Source organism: Gasterosteus aculeatus, chromosome 4, assembly GCF_964276395.1.
Source record: "Gasterosteus aculeatus chromosome 4, fGasAcu3.hap1.1, whole genome shotgun sequence".
NCBI classification, from domain to species: Eukaryota; Metazoa; Chordata; class Actinopteri; order Perciformes; family Gasterosteidae; genus Gasterosteus; species Gasterosteus aculeatus.
Genome location: NC_135691.1, coordinates 8,215,228 through 8,230,805, shown reverse-complemented (window position 1 = coordinate 8,230,805; position 15,578 = coordinate 8,215,228). Strand labels below are relative to the sequence as shown.

Sequence of the window (15,578 nt, the reverse complement as noted above, 5' to 3'; positions counted from 1 at the left end):
TGAAAACACGTGTGCAGACAAGTGCACTCCACCCCATCTTTATAGGGTTTTATTTTATTTTATTATTTACTGATTGGTAGCGAGTCACAGGGTGTATTGCATAGAGCCATAAGAGGAGATGGTGCAGGGAGACGTGGGGTGTTTTCAGACGACGCACTAATTACTGTTAATTAATGTTTTTTTTCTTGTTAAATTAACTTGAACTCCAAACACTATGGGAATTAAATGAGAAAAAAACAATCCCTGCAAAAATTTTATTAAGCGGTAACAAAACACAAATGATTGGAAACAACTGGATTAGAGGATTTACAGAAGGGGAAATAACGTGAAAAAATATTTGTCCTGATGACTTTAATCGCCAGGACAGTCTTGTGCTAATTCTTTTTGAAATAACAAATACATCTTAATTCAAGACACTTTTTAGGACCAAATTATTTATTTTGTAAAGTGGTTTAAACAACAGTTTTTAGGGTGTATAACAACAGATAGAAGGCATGTTTGTGGCCACAATTTGAAAACATATGCAATCTTAAAATTACACAAAACCATTTAAGAGTGAATAAATTGAATTTTCCAACCAAAGTCACACATTAAGGCTGTGCTTTGTGTGGAGCAAATTTTGTAATAACATACATGAGTGCTATTTGTCTTGTCCTCTAGTCTGTCACAGAAACAACTAGTTAGAAAAGTATCAAGTCTAAAAATATGGTACAAAAAAGGTACGCAAACACAAACACGTGCACAAACGTGCAACAAACACACTTAAACTGTTATGACAGTGGCGTGAAAGCAACTTTGCAGGCCGCTCTCAGAGCGATGCAACACAGCATTCTGTCTATTTTATAGTTTATTTGTTTCTCATTACCTGCTACCCACACCGTTCTCTCCACACAACTCTTTAGAGCTGGAACCGCCAGCAGAGATGTCCCAATCTATCAATGTTTTTATGCAGGACACTCTGAATCGGTGCCACATATCTTGCCACGTCACCGTCTCGAGAGAAATCCCTGCAGAACAGCCCCCTTTCGGAGCTGAAGGCAAACTTCTGGGGCATGGGCCCATTGCCTCTCACGTACTCCCACACGGCCAGGAGCAGCAGTCTCACCTCGAAGGGGGTGAGGTGGGGGAAGGCCTCGTGCACGTTGGCCAGGACCGGAGGCAGGAGCTGGCCCTCCCCCATGCAGGACACCAGGAGGCAGGAGGCCTGGAGGTGCCACGGGTCGTCTGTGGACAACGTCTCCCGGGAGGCCTCCCAGTGGGCCAGCAGGGTGGCCAGGAGGCCTCGGAGCACGGCTGAGCAGTAGCAGAGGGCCGGGCGTCCGGCTGCCACCACCTGCAGCAGAGGGAAGAGCACCGGGTGGGCCTCGAAGCAACGCCGGATGTGGATGTCTCGCTCCACCGTGGTACGGGCGTGTTCTTCTGGGGGCCAGGAGAGCTCACCATTGGCCACATCCGGACAGACGTTCTCCACCAAGGTGACAGCAATGACCTTGGCCGCCTCGGCGTTGATGGCCAGCGGCTCCCCCGGGTCGGATGGTGGTCGCGAGCTGTTGATCGAGCCGTCGAAGCCGGAAGAGCTGCAACACTGCACTACCACAGTCAGCAGAGTTTGCACGTTCTACAGAGGGAAGAAGCACAATACACGAAAATACACAATTTCAGGTATTGTTGAGATAATAGACACATGGAGGAAACGATCCTACACATTTCTGTACTTTTGCGGCAGGTGTAATCCACATTTTGCTTGCTGTGCTAAACCATAGTTTGTGTCACTCACCTGCATGACGCCCGATGGGTCAGGCAGCTGTGTTTCAGTGCGGACCTTCAGCCCCTTGCCAATCACACCAGCGTGGAACACGGACCACACGCTGCCAGAGAAGTTGACGACGGTCCCGAACCGACAGTTGATATCCAGCAGAGATGCTCCGATGTCACGAGACACAGATGCAGAGGGCAAAGGAGCACCAGACATGTCCGCCATCTGCCCCCCAAACAGCCCAGTGTTGCCTTTGTGTAGGGCTCCCTCAACCAGCAGCTGGAGCACCGCTTTGAGGGTGAGCGGAGAATACGCTGCCAAGCGGGACAGGAGCACGACCGAACAGTTCACCGCCTCGCACGCCTGTCCCCCGTCTCTCCCCACCTTCCCACTTTCTACTCTCCTCCGCAGCCCCATAAAGAAATGAGTGACGGCGGCACGGGAGAGCAAGAGCAGGTGCGCTGGGGAGGACGCGCGTGGGAGAGGGCTACAGGACAGGAGGCGCACAGTGGCATGAGATACAGCCGAGTCCCCGTGGAGAAGGAGTGGGCCAAAATCATGGAGGTGTCCTGAGACCGCCGAGCCCATCTGGATGGCCATGGAGGCCTGAACACCTGCTGCTGCTCCTCCTCGTCTCTCCCCATCCTGACTCTCGATGGCCGCGGCCAGGTTAAGTAACAGCTGCCTCAGCTGTCGGGGCCCCAGGGTGTGTGTATGGATCTGCGCTACACAGCGGGAAACGGCGGCAGGAATGAGTCCTGCCATGCAAGAGGAGAGCGTGGTGTGCAGCTGCCAGGCCAGAGCCAGCTCCTCCGGGTTGTGGGCCTGGGTGAGTAGCTGGCAGAGGGCCTCAGTGGCCACGCTGGGACCTCCATACACGGACAGCAGGCACAGCAACTGGTGCAGCCAGAGGTGCCGCTTCCTTTCCAGGCGCAGGGTCTGTGCGCAGAGCTCGCCGACGTGGGACTGCAGCTCCTCCAAGAAGGGGATGAGTCGCTTGGGTTGAGAGAGAGCAGGGTGATGTGGGTTGACTTCGGCCCCATCGGAGCGGTTGAAGACCAGTTTGTGGAGATGCAGAAGGAGCATCTGGAGGAGGCGATCGCAGCCTTCCCTGACACCTTCGTGGGGAGAGGGGGTGGGCCCGGAGATGATGACGGAGGCCGGGGTTGCCGTGTCGGCCAGAAAACGCAGGACCCGTGACCCTCCTGACGGGCTCTGGCTTATGAGGTGGACGGCCAGCCCCAGCATGTTATCCAGTTCCTCTCGGGGGAGGCCCTGCAGTAAGGCCTGCAGCTGGAGCAGAACAGGAGGGCGTAGGAGCTCTACCAGCTCTGCAGACACTGCGCCAAACAGGTTGGGGGACATTGCAGCCAGCTGCAGCAGGAATGGTACGGCCGCACGACGGAGTTGAGGAGAACCCTCCCAAGATGTTGAGGACGAAGTGGGAGATAGAGGACTTGACGGACTCAGGCTTTCCTGAAACATCCTGAGCAGCTCCTTCCGGATGCTGTCCGAGTGGTGCACTGCAAGGTGTCCAAGGATTCCCACCACTGAGCCAATCTTTGGCACTCTGCTGCCTTTATCCCCCACCATCACCATTAGCCCTTGCTCCTTGGCGCCATGAGAGCAGAAGTCCTTGAGTCCACATGCCAAGACTCGGCTGATGATAGTACCCGGGAAGGCGGAGCCAATGTGAGCCACGACCCAATCGAAATGCGGGGAGTGCTGAACCGAGGTGTCCAAGAGCGCATCCACACACGCGTCAGGGCACCAGGACAGCATGGCGGCCAAAGACTGGGAGTAGGCCTCCATGAGGGACCGGGTGGCAGCACAGGACATCCATAGCTGGAGCAGCTCGTTGAGACTGGATGAGTGGGGGGCCACCCTACGGCCGGCGTGCTTGCTGCTCAGCTGGCCCAACAGGTCCACAGCCCAAGTGGACACCAGAGGGGCCCAGGCTCGAGGGTTGAGGCAGATGAACTCTGACAGCACGCCATGAACCTCCTACAGACAAACAGAAATGACTCAAATCATTTCCTAGAGACAATAGCATTATCACTTCAAGGTACGGTACATGTTCTGCTAGCAGCTTGAATCCTTGCGTCATCACACCTGTATGATGTCCTCCAGGTTGGAGCTGACCCCGGAGCTGGCATCGCTCTCTGTCTCCAGGTTGTGCAGGAAGGCAGAGACGTGCTCATCATACACTCCCCTCAAATGCTCCAGCACCGCCCCTCGACAGGCCGGGACCGAGCGCAGAAGGCGCACAGCGCAGCGGGCGTGTTCCCGCACACTGAGCTTCCGGCCCTGAACAGTGTCAATGCCACTGATGAAGGACTTGATCTCCTGGGAGAGTTCCTGGCCGCTGGAGGAGAAGCGTGAACATGATGGAAGCAAAGCGACATGTTAGGCATCCACATGCAGCCAGTGGTGGAGAAAAGGAATGAAACAGAGAGTTGCGTGCCTGAATGTGTGTGTGTGTGTGTGTGTGTGTGTGTGTGTGTGTGTGTGTGCTTATGGAAGGTTCAGTCAGACTTCACATGAAGATTCAAACATATTCAAACAGAGGGAGAAAGTAGTTGCAGTATTTCCTGACTTCTGATACAGAGGTAGGATGAACTGCCAATTTCCATGATTATTTAAAAAAATCTATCTTAAAAAAAGTTTGGATTCATTTTTAAAATCGATCAACTAATTGATTAATTCCCTTGGTCTAAATAGAGACTTACATTCCAATAGATACGTAACTCCACAAAAACAAATCTTGTATAAAATAAAATCATGAAACATTTCCTCAAAAAACATGGCAAGCTTGGCTCCAAAGGACATTATTTAAAATCATAATGTTAAAACAAATATGTTTAAAAAAAGACAAAGCAACATTTTAAGGGTCCAACAACTTGTCAGATGTGTTTGTTTAAAAAAGAAACGATATAACGTTAGAAGATGAATAATCCATTAAAGGAAACGGTTACTCTATGGTTCTAAAGAACACTGTAGGATTATATATATATATATATATTATATATATATATATATATATATATATATATATACACACACATGATGGGCACATGATGGGACATATATATGTCCCATCATGTCCCGTCATGTACTTCGCGGACTTGAGGGATGTTCTTGTTGTGTCAGACTTCCTCTCAGTGAACATTGGTTCATCACTCACCTCAGGGCAGTCTGCGCTGTGTGAGTGTGTGAGCTCTGCATCGCTTTCAGGGGACTCCCGTCCAACACCACGGACATCGTTTGGTCTTTTAACATTAGATCGTTACATCTAAATCCTCCTCGCGGCTGTGGGGCTTCGACGGGACCAGTTGTGATAGTTTTTTGTTAATTTCTCTGTCCAATTCCAGGACAGAAACACACCGAAAAGGGCGCTACTGGCCGGATGTTGAGACTTCTTCGTTGGTAGTAAAGGAAACTCAACACTGACCGCTGACGTCACCAGCGACTCCTAGCGGTTCAATGTTGACAATGTTTACTCTTCAATTTATCACTTTGGCAACTAATCTAAAGAATAGATGAATACATATATATTCTAATTTCACTGTTAACAAGTTGGTGTCCCCTTTCTGTCTGAATACTGTAAATAAAACAAAAAAAATAGAATAGCCAAATACGGATTTATTACTTTAATCTAAAAACGTAAGGGGATATGTTTTAAAGAGGTCGATTCAAATGTATGGTTATTTTGGGGGATGTGGCATTAGGTATGGTTAAATTGCATTGTATTGTACTTGATATATCGCACACCCTCAATAATATAAATAGAGTGGACAAAATAATGAAAACACCTGTAAGCAGATTGTGCTTCCATTAACACCTTTCTTGCACCGCTTAAACACAAACTACAACAACTACCAACAAATTATTAATAATATTATTATTATTGATGATATTATTTTAATAACCTGTCCTTACTGAAGCCATCCGAGTCATTTTCTACTTTTAGAGGAGGCTTTTATTCTGAAGGTCACGTGCTCCAGATAAACAAAGCAACAATCAGCTGATCGCGGAACGCTTACTTTTGCCTTCGGTTTCTCTGGTTTAGTCTCTAATATTAAAACGAGCCGTGGACATCGTCTTCACAGGTAGGTGGAACTCAAACGGTATCAGTTCATCCGCAGACGTGTTTTTAGTGACGCTGCAGCGTTTTATAACCGATAACGTGACGTTTTCGACACAGCTGCTCGGGCCTTTGGGTGACGTAACCACAGACAAGCTAATCTTTCGCCGCTTTTTGCTGAAACTTGATCGTAACCGACTGACACACATTGGCTACTACAGTACAGCAAGCTGGTATTTTAAATTGTCAAAACAAAGCTTCATTGGCGTATGTATCTTAGATTACGGGTTCGCAATCTCTGTTTTCTTATAAACAACGACAGAATAGCATTTATTGAACTAGACAAACGTTATTTAATTCCAACAGTTCTCCAATAAAACCTACAAACTGATCAACTGTCAACTTCACCACAAGCTACAGCATCAAAATGATCATTAAATTTAATACAAAACTCCCTAAAATGGTACCTAACGGTTATTATGTTGATAAACGTCAGATATATATAATGCTGGGCATTTGTTTGATATACTGTATTTGTTTAGGTATTCCTATTAAACTGGTAACTAGAGTGAATATTTACCCAAATGAGCCGTAATGGTCACACAGAATTTGGGCACTTTATAAGCTTTCTGTTTCTTTTACTATTTTCCAAATCGTATGTTTTGTGTTTATTTCTTATCCATGATTTGCTCCTGCAGGTGCTGAAGGTTAAGCGGCTCATAACCAGACAAAAGAAACACAGACATGGCCCCAACTCTGGTTAGACAACACTACCAGTACTTAATCAGATTAAATATATATTGCAGTATGTAGCATTTGATTGATTTTAAACATTTTCAAGTCAAGTAAAAAATAAATACTGTTTAGCCCAATAAATCCAATGTGGACTTAGTTTAACCCAGAGAGTCCTTTCGGGCAGACTGTTCTGCACTTGTTGCCAAACATTTTTGTAAAGTCAAACATGTTTTGTTCTAATCCAAGTATGATGAGAAACTAGAGCCTGGGGACCTGATTGAGATCTCCAGAGGAGCCTATCATCACTGGGCCGTGTATGTAGGCGACGGCTTTATAGTCCACTTGGCACCACCATGTGAGTCTCACACACACACTTGTATGGACTGGGCTAATCTATCTCATAATATCACATCATTTCTTTGCTTCAACTCCAAACAAAAATCCTGTTGCGATATTTAGTGCATAAGTAATGTCTGTTTGTCCCCCTTTCTGCCCGTCCTTTCTATAAATAGCAGAGATCCCGGGTGCGGGTGCCAACCGCTTGATGTCCGTTGTAGCTGACAAGGCCGTGGTGAGTAAAGATGAGCTGTGGTCAGTGGTGGGAGACAGCGAGTGGAAAATCAACAACTCCCTGGACAAGGAGTACGAACCCCGTCGGCCTGACGACATTGTGAGGGAGGCCTGTGCGATGGTGGGACACGTGCTGCCGTACTGCGTCTTCAGTCAGAACTGTGAGCACGTGGCAAACGAGCTGCGCTACGGAAAGGCCGAGTCCCGGCAGGTCAGTGGGTCTGTGTGTGTGTGTGTGTGTGTGGGGGGAGGGGGGGGGGGGAGGGCCGAGTATTATGTTGCACAAAAAAATAGAAGGGTATTTAAAATGGCTGCACTGGTAGCGGTGTGAAGACACAACAAATAGGAAGCAGGCAAGGCACCGTTTACCATCCATTCCTATGGAAACCTGTTTCCATGGAGGTGTCTACATTTCTACTGTAAATTACATTATGATGGAAATGGATTTTAGGTGTTTTTAAAGAAAATCTTAATATGTGACTACCGCAGTTGTGGACGATTCTAGTTGTAAACGTGAAGAAGGCTCAGCTCACGGACTGACGGGTGTCCGTTTCCCTCCGCAGGTGCATAAGGCCGGACAAGCGGTCTTGTTGGCCGGTGCTGCGACAGCGATGCTTCTGGGTGTCGTGTATCTGTTCAGCGGCAGCAAAAAAGAAAACAAGAACAACCAGTGATGGAAGTCGCCGGTCGCCTGTTCAGCAACAGTCTAACTTTTACTCATTAAGAACACTATCAGAAAACGCAGCCTCTTTTTAATCTGTTACTTAGACGGTGTAATCTGCATCTTGCTTTTTTACCTGCATGTGACCCTCAAGCCTTCTTTGGTTTGATCGACAATACAAAGCTGGTTGGTTGAAGATCAAAGCTCTGTATTTATCAGACATCTTTCATTTGCACATACTGCACATATGAGCACAACGAACACATTTGGATTAATAAAGCGGCCAAGAGGACATGTGTTCAAATGTTATAATTTGAATTGAAGATTTTGAGAATTAATTGTGATATTCTCGGTATTGTGAAGGTTGTGATGGGTTGAGGGCAGCTCCTTTCTACCCAAAAAACTACGGATGAAGAAATATTATAACCTACTTGAGTCAAACCTATTGACAAGGCTATTTATACGTATTCAAAATAATATAATGTATTGATATTGTGGCGTTAATAAAGGAAAGCTCTGTAACTCACTTCAGTTTGGTGTTTGGTGTAAAAGTAGAAAATGGCAAAATACGGCTTGATAAAGCTTTTATATCACACTTGCTGGTATTCTATTGACCTATGCGAATGCTCTAAATTGACGCACTTCATCATTTAATTATTATCCGCCACCATATAAAACAAACAATTTCGCATTGAAACATATTTTAAATACAAAGCAGTATTCTTCACCAAAAAAAATTATGACTAATAAAATAAAAAACGTTCTGCTATAAAGACTGTACACACTAGCAGTATATTCTATGTCAAAAATATAGTAAAAAAAAAACTTTCCCAGTTGTGCTGCCAAAAAAGGACAGAAAAAAACAAAACCAAAATCTATTCTGCAGCACTTGCAGTAATAGGCTATAATGTGCTTTCCTCCTCAAACTTTATAATGCACTGAAACTCCACTTCGCTTGCTGAGGAAACGGCACAAACATCAAGATTCTGATCAGCTTCTCCACTTGGCCAGAGAGACCCTTTACCTCTCTTGGCATTGCCCTTAGAACTACAGCTTCATAGCCACTAGCTAGTGGTGCTGACTGGACACTTTGATCGGAACAGAATTAGAATCTCCCCGTCAATTTCAAAGGATGGTTCAATGGCATCAGAGTTTCTCCAAATCCAGTTGGTTTAAACCTTTCCCTAAACTGCAAATGCAAGCAGTCTAACATCTTCCCCAAATGCCCTTCGATTTCATTGCTAATGTGCGGTGATTCTTAACAAAATGCCATAAGACAGACCTCAGCTGAGGCCCTGATGGTCCAGTTGCTACTTCCTCAACCTGCACTACGTCTGCACTAGATTTCTGAGTTTATTGAATGCCTTATTTTACTAAATAACCTAATGAGAAGTGCATGCAATGCATTTTATTCTGAAATGAATGTTTCATATGTACTTAGGTAATCGGTTCAGGTTTTGTGGAGCTCTACTAGGCCAAAATCATCTGTTCTGGATTTCCGAGCCATGAAGTAATGTACAAGTTAATTAAGTGTTTCTGGCCACTTCAGCCAATCAAATGACAGCATCTTGTCTGGCCGGCTTGAGGACGCATTGAAACACTTGGACATCTATTTTTTTACTCTTCTGGGCGATGAACATAGTATATAAATAATACGAATGAGTTTGCAAATATATCCCTTTCATGCATAAAGGTCACTACAGTGGTCAGATATTCAAATGTTGTTTTCTTGTATCTGCATGGGTTTTGATGGCATAGTTGAGTGGACGCTATTGCATCGTTGCATACACTGCCGCCCAGTGGCAAGCAGTTGTAAGTGCAAGATACATTTCTCAAAACATGAGAGAAACGTCCAGTCACTCATCAATATCTTGCCAATCCTTCTACGGAAAGAGACCCTTGCAGGTATGGAAATGTTGTGGACATTGAATAACAACTAAGGTAATCACATAATTCATAAATTATCCAGGTCTTGAATTTATATTGTGAGGAAATTATGATTAATCATCTGTCCACTACATTGGACATCATGCATTACTGGCTATATTTCAACTACCATTCATACAATTGCTGCTACTGTTGTTTCATATACTGTTATTGTTGAAAATGTTTCATCTCCAGTAATGTTTTTGGCTCTAAATCACGTTATATATGTTAGTAGGGTGTAATTTGAAGGTTTTGAATATCTTTATCTTTAGCAGGAGCAGAGCGTGATAGAAAGGCCGACAGGGTAGTGGAGGAAATACCACCCAAGTCAAGTGAGGATGATGTTAGTGGCAGTGATGGTGAATGGCTGCCAGAAAAAATAGAAAATTATACCACAAGTGACAGCGGAGGTGAGGATGCAAATGCTCAGGGAATCGAGGCTGAAGAAGCTGAGGATGAAGATGAAGATGAGGGAGTCGAGGCTGAAGAAGCTGAGGATGAAGATGAAGATGAGAGAATCAAGGCTGAGGAGGCTGAGGATGAAGATGAAGATGAGAGAGTCAAGGCTGAGGAGGCTGAGGATGAAGATGAAGATGATGCTGAGGGAGTTGAGGCTGAAGAAGCTGAGGATGTTACACCTAACAGAGCTCAGGGGGAAAACAGCTGAAAACGCATGCAGAAATATCTTAAAGCCCAAAAGCAACCAGTTTGAGGGAGACTTGCCTCCTGTTGTTGGAGAGTGGAGAGTGAAAGTGAAATTTGAGGGACCAGAACCAAATAGATTTCTTAATCTGTTTCCCAAAGAGCTGATCAATGAATAGTGCATAATACAAACGTGCATGCACTCCAAAAAGGAAAAGAAAATCTTGCTTTGACGTCAGAGGAAATGAAAACCTTCCTGGGGATGAATATGGACACGTCCTACATCAGATGCTCAAGATAATAAAGGTACTGGTCATCAGAGGAAGGGCTTTGTGTTGATTGGATAGCAGGTGCAATGCCAGTTAGGAGATTTGAGCAGATTCTGAGCTACATGTGTGGGTGAGAGCAGGATCCTCTACATGTACAGGTTTGAAGTCTATCCGGGTTCAGGGAGTGGCTGCGGCCGTAGCCATGCGCCTCTGTGACGCCGTACAGGAAAAGAATCACACGGTCTTTTTTTGTCAATTTCTTCACTATCATTCCTTTCCTACCATTCCATTTTCTGTGAAGCTGTACAATGAGCATATGTGATGAGAAGATCTCATTGATCAATGAGTCAAAATGTATCCCCACAGACGCAAAAACCAGTGGAGAATTCTTCCACTTCTTGGACGTCCCCACTGTGAATGCCTGGCACCTCTACAAAATGTCTGGTCTGAAACGGAAGGATCGTCTGCTCTTCAAGGCATCTGCAGCCCATGCGTTGCTTAATGCAGAATCCATCAAGACACTCCGGAGGTGCGTGATGATGGACAAAGCGGCCTTGTTGGCCGTTGTTAGATAGTAGTTATTACATTAGCATGTTAGATGAAATGATTGCAATATAATCAAATAACAGTTTATTACATTACATGTCATTTAGCTGCTGCTTAATGCAGTATCCATCAAGACACGCGGAAGAGGAAGACCAAGCATCACCCCACCTCCTTCGAAGTGCAGAGTAACGTCCCCCCTCCTACGCCCCCCCTCCCCCCAAACTCAGAAGAGCAAGAAACAAGAAAGTGCAAAATCATCAAATAAGCCAATTTACAATTTGCTATAGATAAGAGGCGTTACAAGTGCTACAATTTGTTAGTCTTTTAGTGGAGGTAGAGTCTGAAGAGGTGTGTCTTTAGTTTGCGGTGGAAGATGTGAAGGCTCTCTGCGGTCCTGGTGTCTTCAGAGAGCTCGTTCACCATTTCGGAGCAAGGACAGCAAAGAGTCGTGATCTAGTCGAGTGTTTTGCTCTCAGTGAGGGAGGGACGAGCAGTTTTGCAGATGCAGAGCGGAGAGTGCGGGTCGGGATGTAGGGTTTGACCATGTCCTGGATGTAAGCTGGACCCGATCCATTCACAGCATGGTACGTGAGCACCAATGTTTTGAACTGGATGCGGGCGGCCACCGGTAGCCAGTGAAGAGAGCGGAGGAGTGGAGTAGTGTGGGAGAATTTCGGAAGGTTAAATGTTAAAATGCTAATTGCCGTCCTTTATGGATTTCTCCCAATTTTCTCCCCAAACAGGGTTTTTTGAACCAAATGAACTGTGTTAAACCTTATGATGAAGTGGGATGAATCTATCATTTATGACGTGTTGTAATTAAAGTGTACTAGTTATAAGATGAAGACAAACGATGCATGTTATGTTATATTCACTCATTGAGGCATAAAGCCAAATGTATGGGCAAAGCAGGACCCAGACGCAGAGTTTTGGAAAACAAAAGGACTTTAATCGTCAAAATCAGAGAAAAAAACGCAGGCGGGGACAAGGAACCACAAGCATGCAAACACTACATTCAACAACCAACAATGACGCAACAAGGCACAAATACACTGGGACGGTGCAGGTGATTGGACACAGGTGGAAACAATCATGGACCCGGCAGACAATCACAGGGGATGACAGGACAAGGCAGGAAGTGAAGTTAACCCAGGAGCACCAGAGGCATGAAGCTACAAAATAAAACAACACGTGAACCCAAACCGTGACAGGAAAGATTAGACAGAGGTGTCTCAGGTTACAGCAGCAGATTCACACCTGGATGAAAAGGGGACAATCCAGGAGGAGGCACGTTTGAAGGAGAAGCCAATGGTATTCAAATGCCCCCATTGATCTTATGTGAATGCTCTAAATTGCACACTTCATCATCTCATTATTACCTTAAATCTAAAAACGTTCAGGGATAAGTTTCAAAGAGGTTCATGGTTTTGTTAGAGGATGTAGCTTGAGGTGTGGTTGGATTGCATTGTATTGTACGAGTCAGGTTTTACTTGCTATATCGCACACCCTCAATTATATAAATAGACGGCTCCAGATGAACAAAGCAACACGAGCCCTGGACCTCGTCTTCACAGGTAGGTGTTTTTAGTGACGCTGCAGCTTTTTATAAACGAAAAGGTGACGTTTTTGACACAAACCGGCGACTCCTCGGACCTTTGGGTAACGTAACCACAGACAAGCTAATCTTTCGGCGCTTTTTGCTGAAACTTGATCGTAAGCGCGTGACACACATGACATGACGTGTCTACAGAACAGCAAGTTGTAATTTTAAATTATTAAAGAAACACTTCAATTACTTATGTATCTAAAATGTCTAAGTTACTGATTCACAATCTCAGTTTTTTTATAAACAAGACAGAATTTTATTCCAACAGTTCTGCAATAAAACCTAGAAACAGACAGAAACTGTCAACTTCACCACATCGGCTTCAAAAATGATCGTAAAATGTTCTCTCTAAAATGGACCAAATAATTATAATGTTCATGGCGGCCAGATATTTAATGCAGGCCAGTTGTTTAATATTGTATCCTTTTAGGTTTAGGCATACCTAGAAAACTGGTAACTTGAGTGAATATACATTTACAATACGGATGAGCTGTAATGGTCACACGTAATCTGGGCGCTTTCAGATTTTTAAACTCTTTTCCACATCTATTGTTTTGTGCTAATTTCTTATCTATCATCTGCTCCTGCAGGTGCTGAAGGTTAAGGTTCATAACCAGACAAAAGAAACGCTGACAATGGCTCCGACACTGGTTAGACAACACTACTAGTACTTAATCAGATTATAGATATTTATTTAGCTGTTTTGGCCTATTTCATCAGATACATGTCATTATTCAAATTGGGTAGCATGTGTGCAAGGAATTGCTGTATGTAGCATTTCATTGATTTTAAACATTTTCAAGTCAAGTATCTGCACTTAGTTTAACCCAGAGAGTCCTTTCAGGTAGAAAGTTCTGCAGTGGTTTCCAAACATTCTCTTGTAAAGTCAAACATGTTTTGTTCTAATCCAAGTATGATGAGAAACCAGAACTTGGGGACCTGATTGAGATCTTCAGAGGCACCTATCAGCACTGGGCCGTGTATGTAGGCGAAGGCTTTGTAGTCCATTTGTCACCACCCTGTGAGTCACACACACTGACACTTCAACTCCAAACAAAAATCCTGTTGCGATATTTAGTGCATAAGTAATGTCTGTTTGTCCCCCTTTCTTCCCCTCTTTTCTATAAATAGCAGAGGTCGCGGGTGCGGGTGCCAACCGCTTTATGTCCGTTGTAGCTGACAAGGCCATGGTGAGTAAAGATGAGCTGTGGTCAGTGGTGGGAGACAGCGAGTGGAACATCAACAACTCCCTGGACAAGAAGTACGAACCCCGCCGGCCTGACGACATTGTGAGGGAGGCCTGTGCGATGGTGGGACACGTGCTGCCGTACTGCGTCTTCAGTCAGAACTGTGAGCACTTGGTTAATGAGCTGCGCTACGGAAAGGCTGAGTCCCGGCAGGTCAGTGGGTCTGTGTGTGGGGAGGGGGGGAGCAGAGTATTATGTTGCACAAAGAAATAGAAGGGCATTAAAGTATTAGTATCTATAAGATGGTTGCACTGGTAGGGCTGTGAAGACACAACAAATAAAGGTTTAACGATAATTTTAATAATAATAATTTTTAATTGTAAAAATAAGAACATCATCAGCCCCTCTAGGAAGCAGGCAAGGTACCGGTTACAATGGATTTCTATGGAAACCTGTTTCCATGGAGATGGAATGATCTACATTTCTGCTGTACATTACATTATGATAGAAAATCGGTGTTCGTTTCCTTCCGCAGGTGCGTAAGGCCGGACTCATGGTCTTGTTGGGCGGTGTGGCGGCAGCGGTGCTTCTGGGAGGCGCCGCATATCTGTCCGGTTGCAGCAAAAAAGAAAACAAGAACAACCAGTGATGGAAGTCGCCGGTCGCCGTTCAGCGATGTCACGACCGGACGGTGGACGGGAACCCAAATGCACGACTCACACAACGTGGTGCGAAAAAAGAATCAAAGTTCATTAACAAAAGGACAGGGCATGGCCGCTGAAATAAAAATCACTCGTGGGCGAGGAAAAAACCGATCTAGAGACAAAAACTGAAAGCAGGCTCAATTAAGGTGTCGACAAAAAAACGAGGCAAGACTGTGGACATACGTAGCGCTGGCACGGTGGCTTGGGACAAGACGAACTGGCACAGGACAGAGGGAGACTCAGACAATATATACACACACATAGGGGAAGTGCACAGGTGGAGACAATCAGGGGAGGGGCGACAATCACACCGACACAAGAGGAAGGGGAAAGTTGCCTGAAACAAGGGGAAGGTTCATTTTCCAAAATAAAACAGGAACTCACGAGACGGACACGAGACAACCTAACTAACATCTTTTTCTGGACATGACAAGCGACTTGATGAGCGGATCCCCGTCAAAGCCTAACTTTTACTCATTAAGAACACTATCAGAAAACGCAACCTCATTTTCACCTGTTAATTAGACGGTGTAATCTGCATCTTGCTTCTTTACCTGCATGTGACCCTCAAGCCTTCTTTGGTTTGATCGACAGTACGGCAGCAGTAACCATGTACAGTATAAACTGCAATCAATAAATATAATAACGCAAAACGTCAAAAAATAGATATAGGTGAAGAACGAAAAAATATTTTGAATTCAAAAAGTTAAAGATCTGAGTGAAAACTATATTCAACCTAAAAAAACTTTGTCTACTTTTTTTTTAGTTTGAATATATTGTTGTATTTTCCCTTGTCAAGGAAAAACCTTTAAGTTTGTTTTTTCGAATGATCAAAACTTTTGACCTGGGTTTGACTGCAAATAAATTGAAGTGCGTATCGTCGTTTGGCCTG

At 44.9% G+C, this 15,578-nt stretch overlaps 3 protein-coding genes across 3 annotated transcripts; 2 read left to right on the top strand and 1 right to left on the bottom strand.

Moving 5' to 3' along the window:
* Positions 1-417: 417 nt before the first annotated feature.
* On the bottom strand, positions 418-5,227 carry ints5 (integrator complex subunit 5). Its single transcript, XM_040175131.2, has 4 exons — positions 4,941-5,227; positions 3,869-4,121; positions 1,778-3,760; positions 418-1,618 (listed from the first exon to the last, which is right to left on the bottom strand). Exons 1-4 carry the CDS (start codon positions 5,033-5,035, stop codon positions 899-901), a joined length of 3,051 nt encoding a protein of 1,016 aa, XP_040031065.1. The 5' UTR covers positions 5,036-5,227; the 3' UTR covers positions 418-898.
* Positions 5,228-5,724: 497 nt separating this feature from the next.
* On the top strand, positions 5,725-8,332 carry LOC120818247 (phospholipase A and acyltransferase 3). The gene is made up of 5 exons (XM_040175175.2): positions 5,725-5,865; positions 6,539-6,599; positions 6,822-6,930; positions 7,088-7,356; positions 7,709-8,332. Exons 2-5 carry the CDS (start codon positions 6,585-6,587, stop codon positions 7,817-7,819), a joined length of 504 nt encoding a protein of 167 aa, XP_040031109.2. The 5' UTR covers positions 5,725-5,865; positions 6,539-6,584; the 3' UTR covers positions 7,820-8,332.
* A 4,421-nt stretch (positions 8,333-12,753) lies between these two features.
* LOC120818248 (phospholipase A and acyltransferase 3-like) lies at positions 12,754-15,351 on the top strand. The gene is made up of 6 exons (XM_078102000.1): positions 12,754-12,902; positions 13,386-13,445; positions 13,708-13,816; positions 13,927-14,195; positions 14,518-14,658; positions 15,124-15,351. Exons 2-5 carry the CDS (start codon positions 13,431-13,433, stop codon positions 14,629-14,631), a joined length of 507 nt encoding a protein of 168 aa, XP_077958126.1. The 5' UTR covers positions 12,754-12,902; positions 13,386-13,430; the 3' UTR covers positions 14,632-14,658; positions 15,124-15,351.
* The last annotated feature ends 227 nt before the right edge of the window (positions 15,352-15,578 follow it).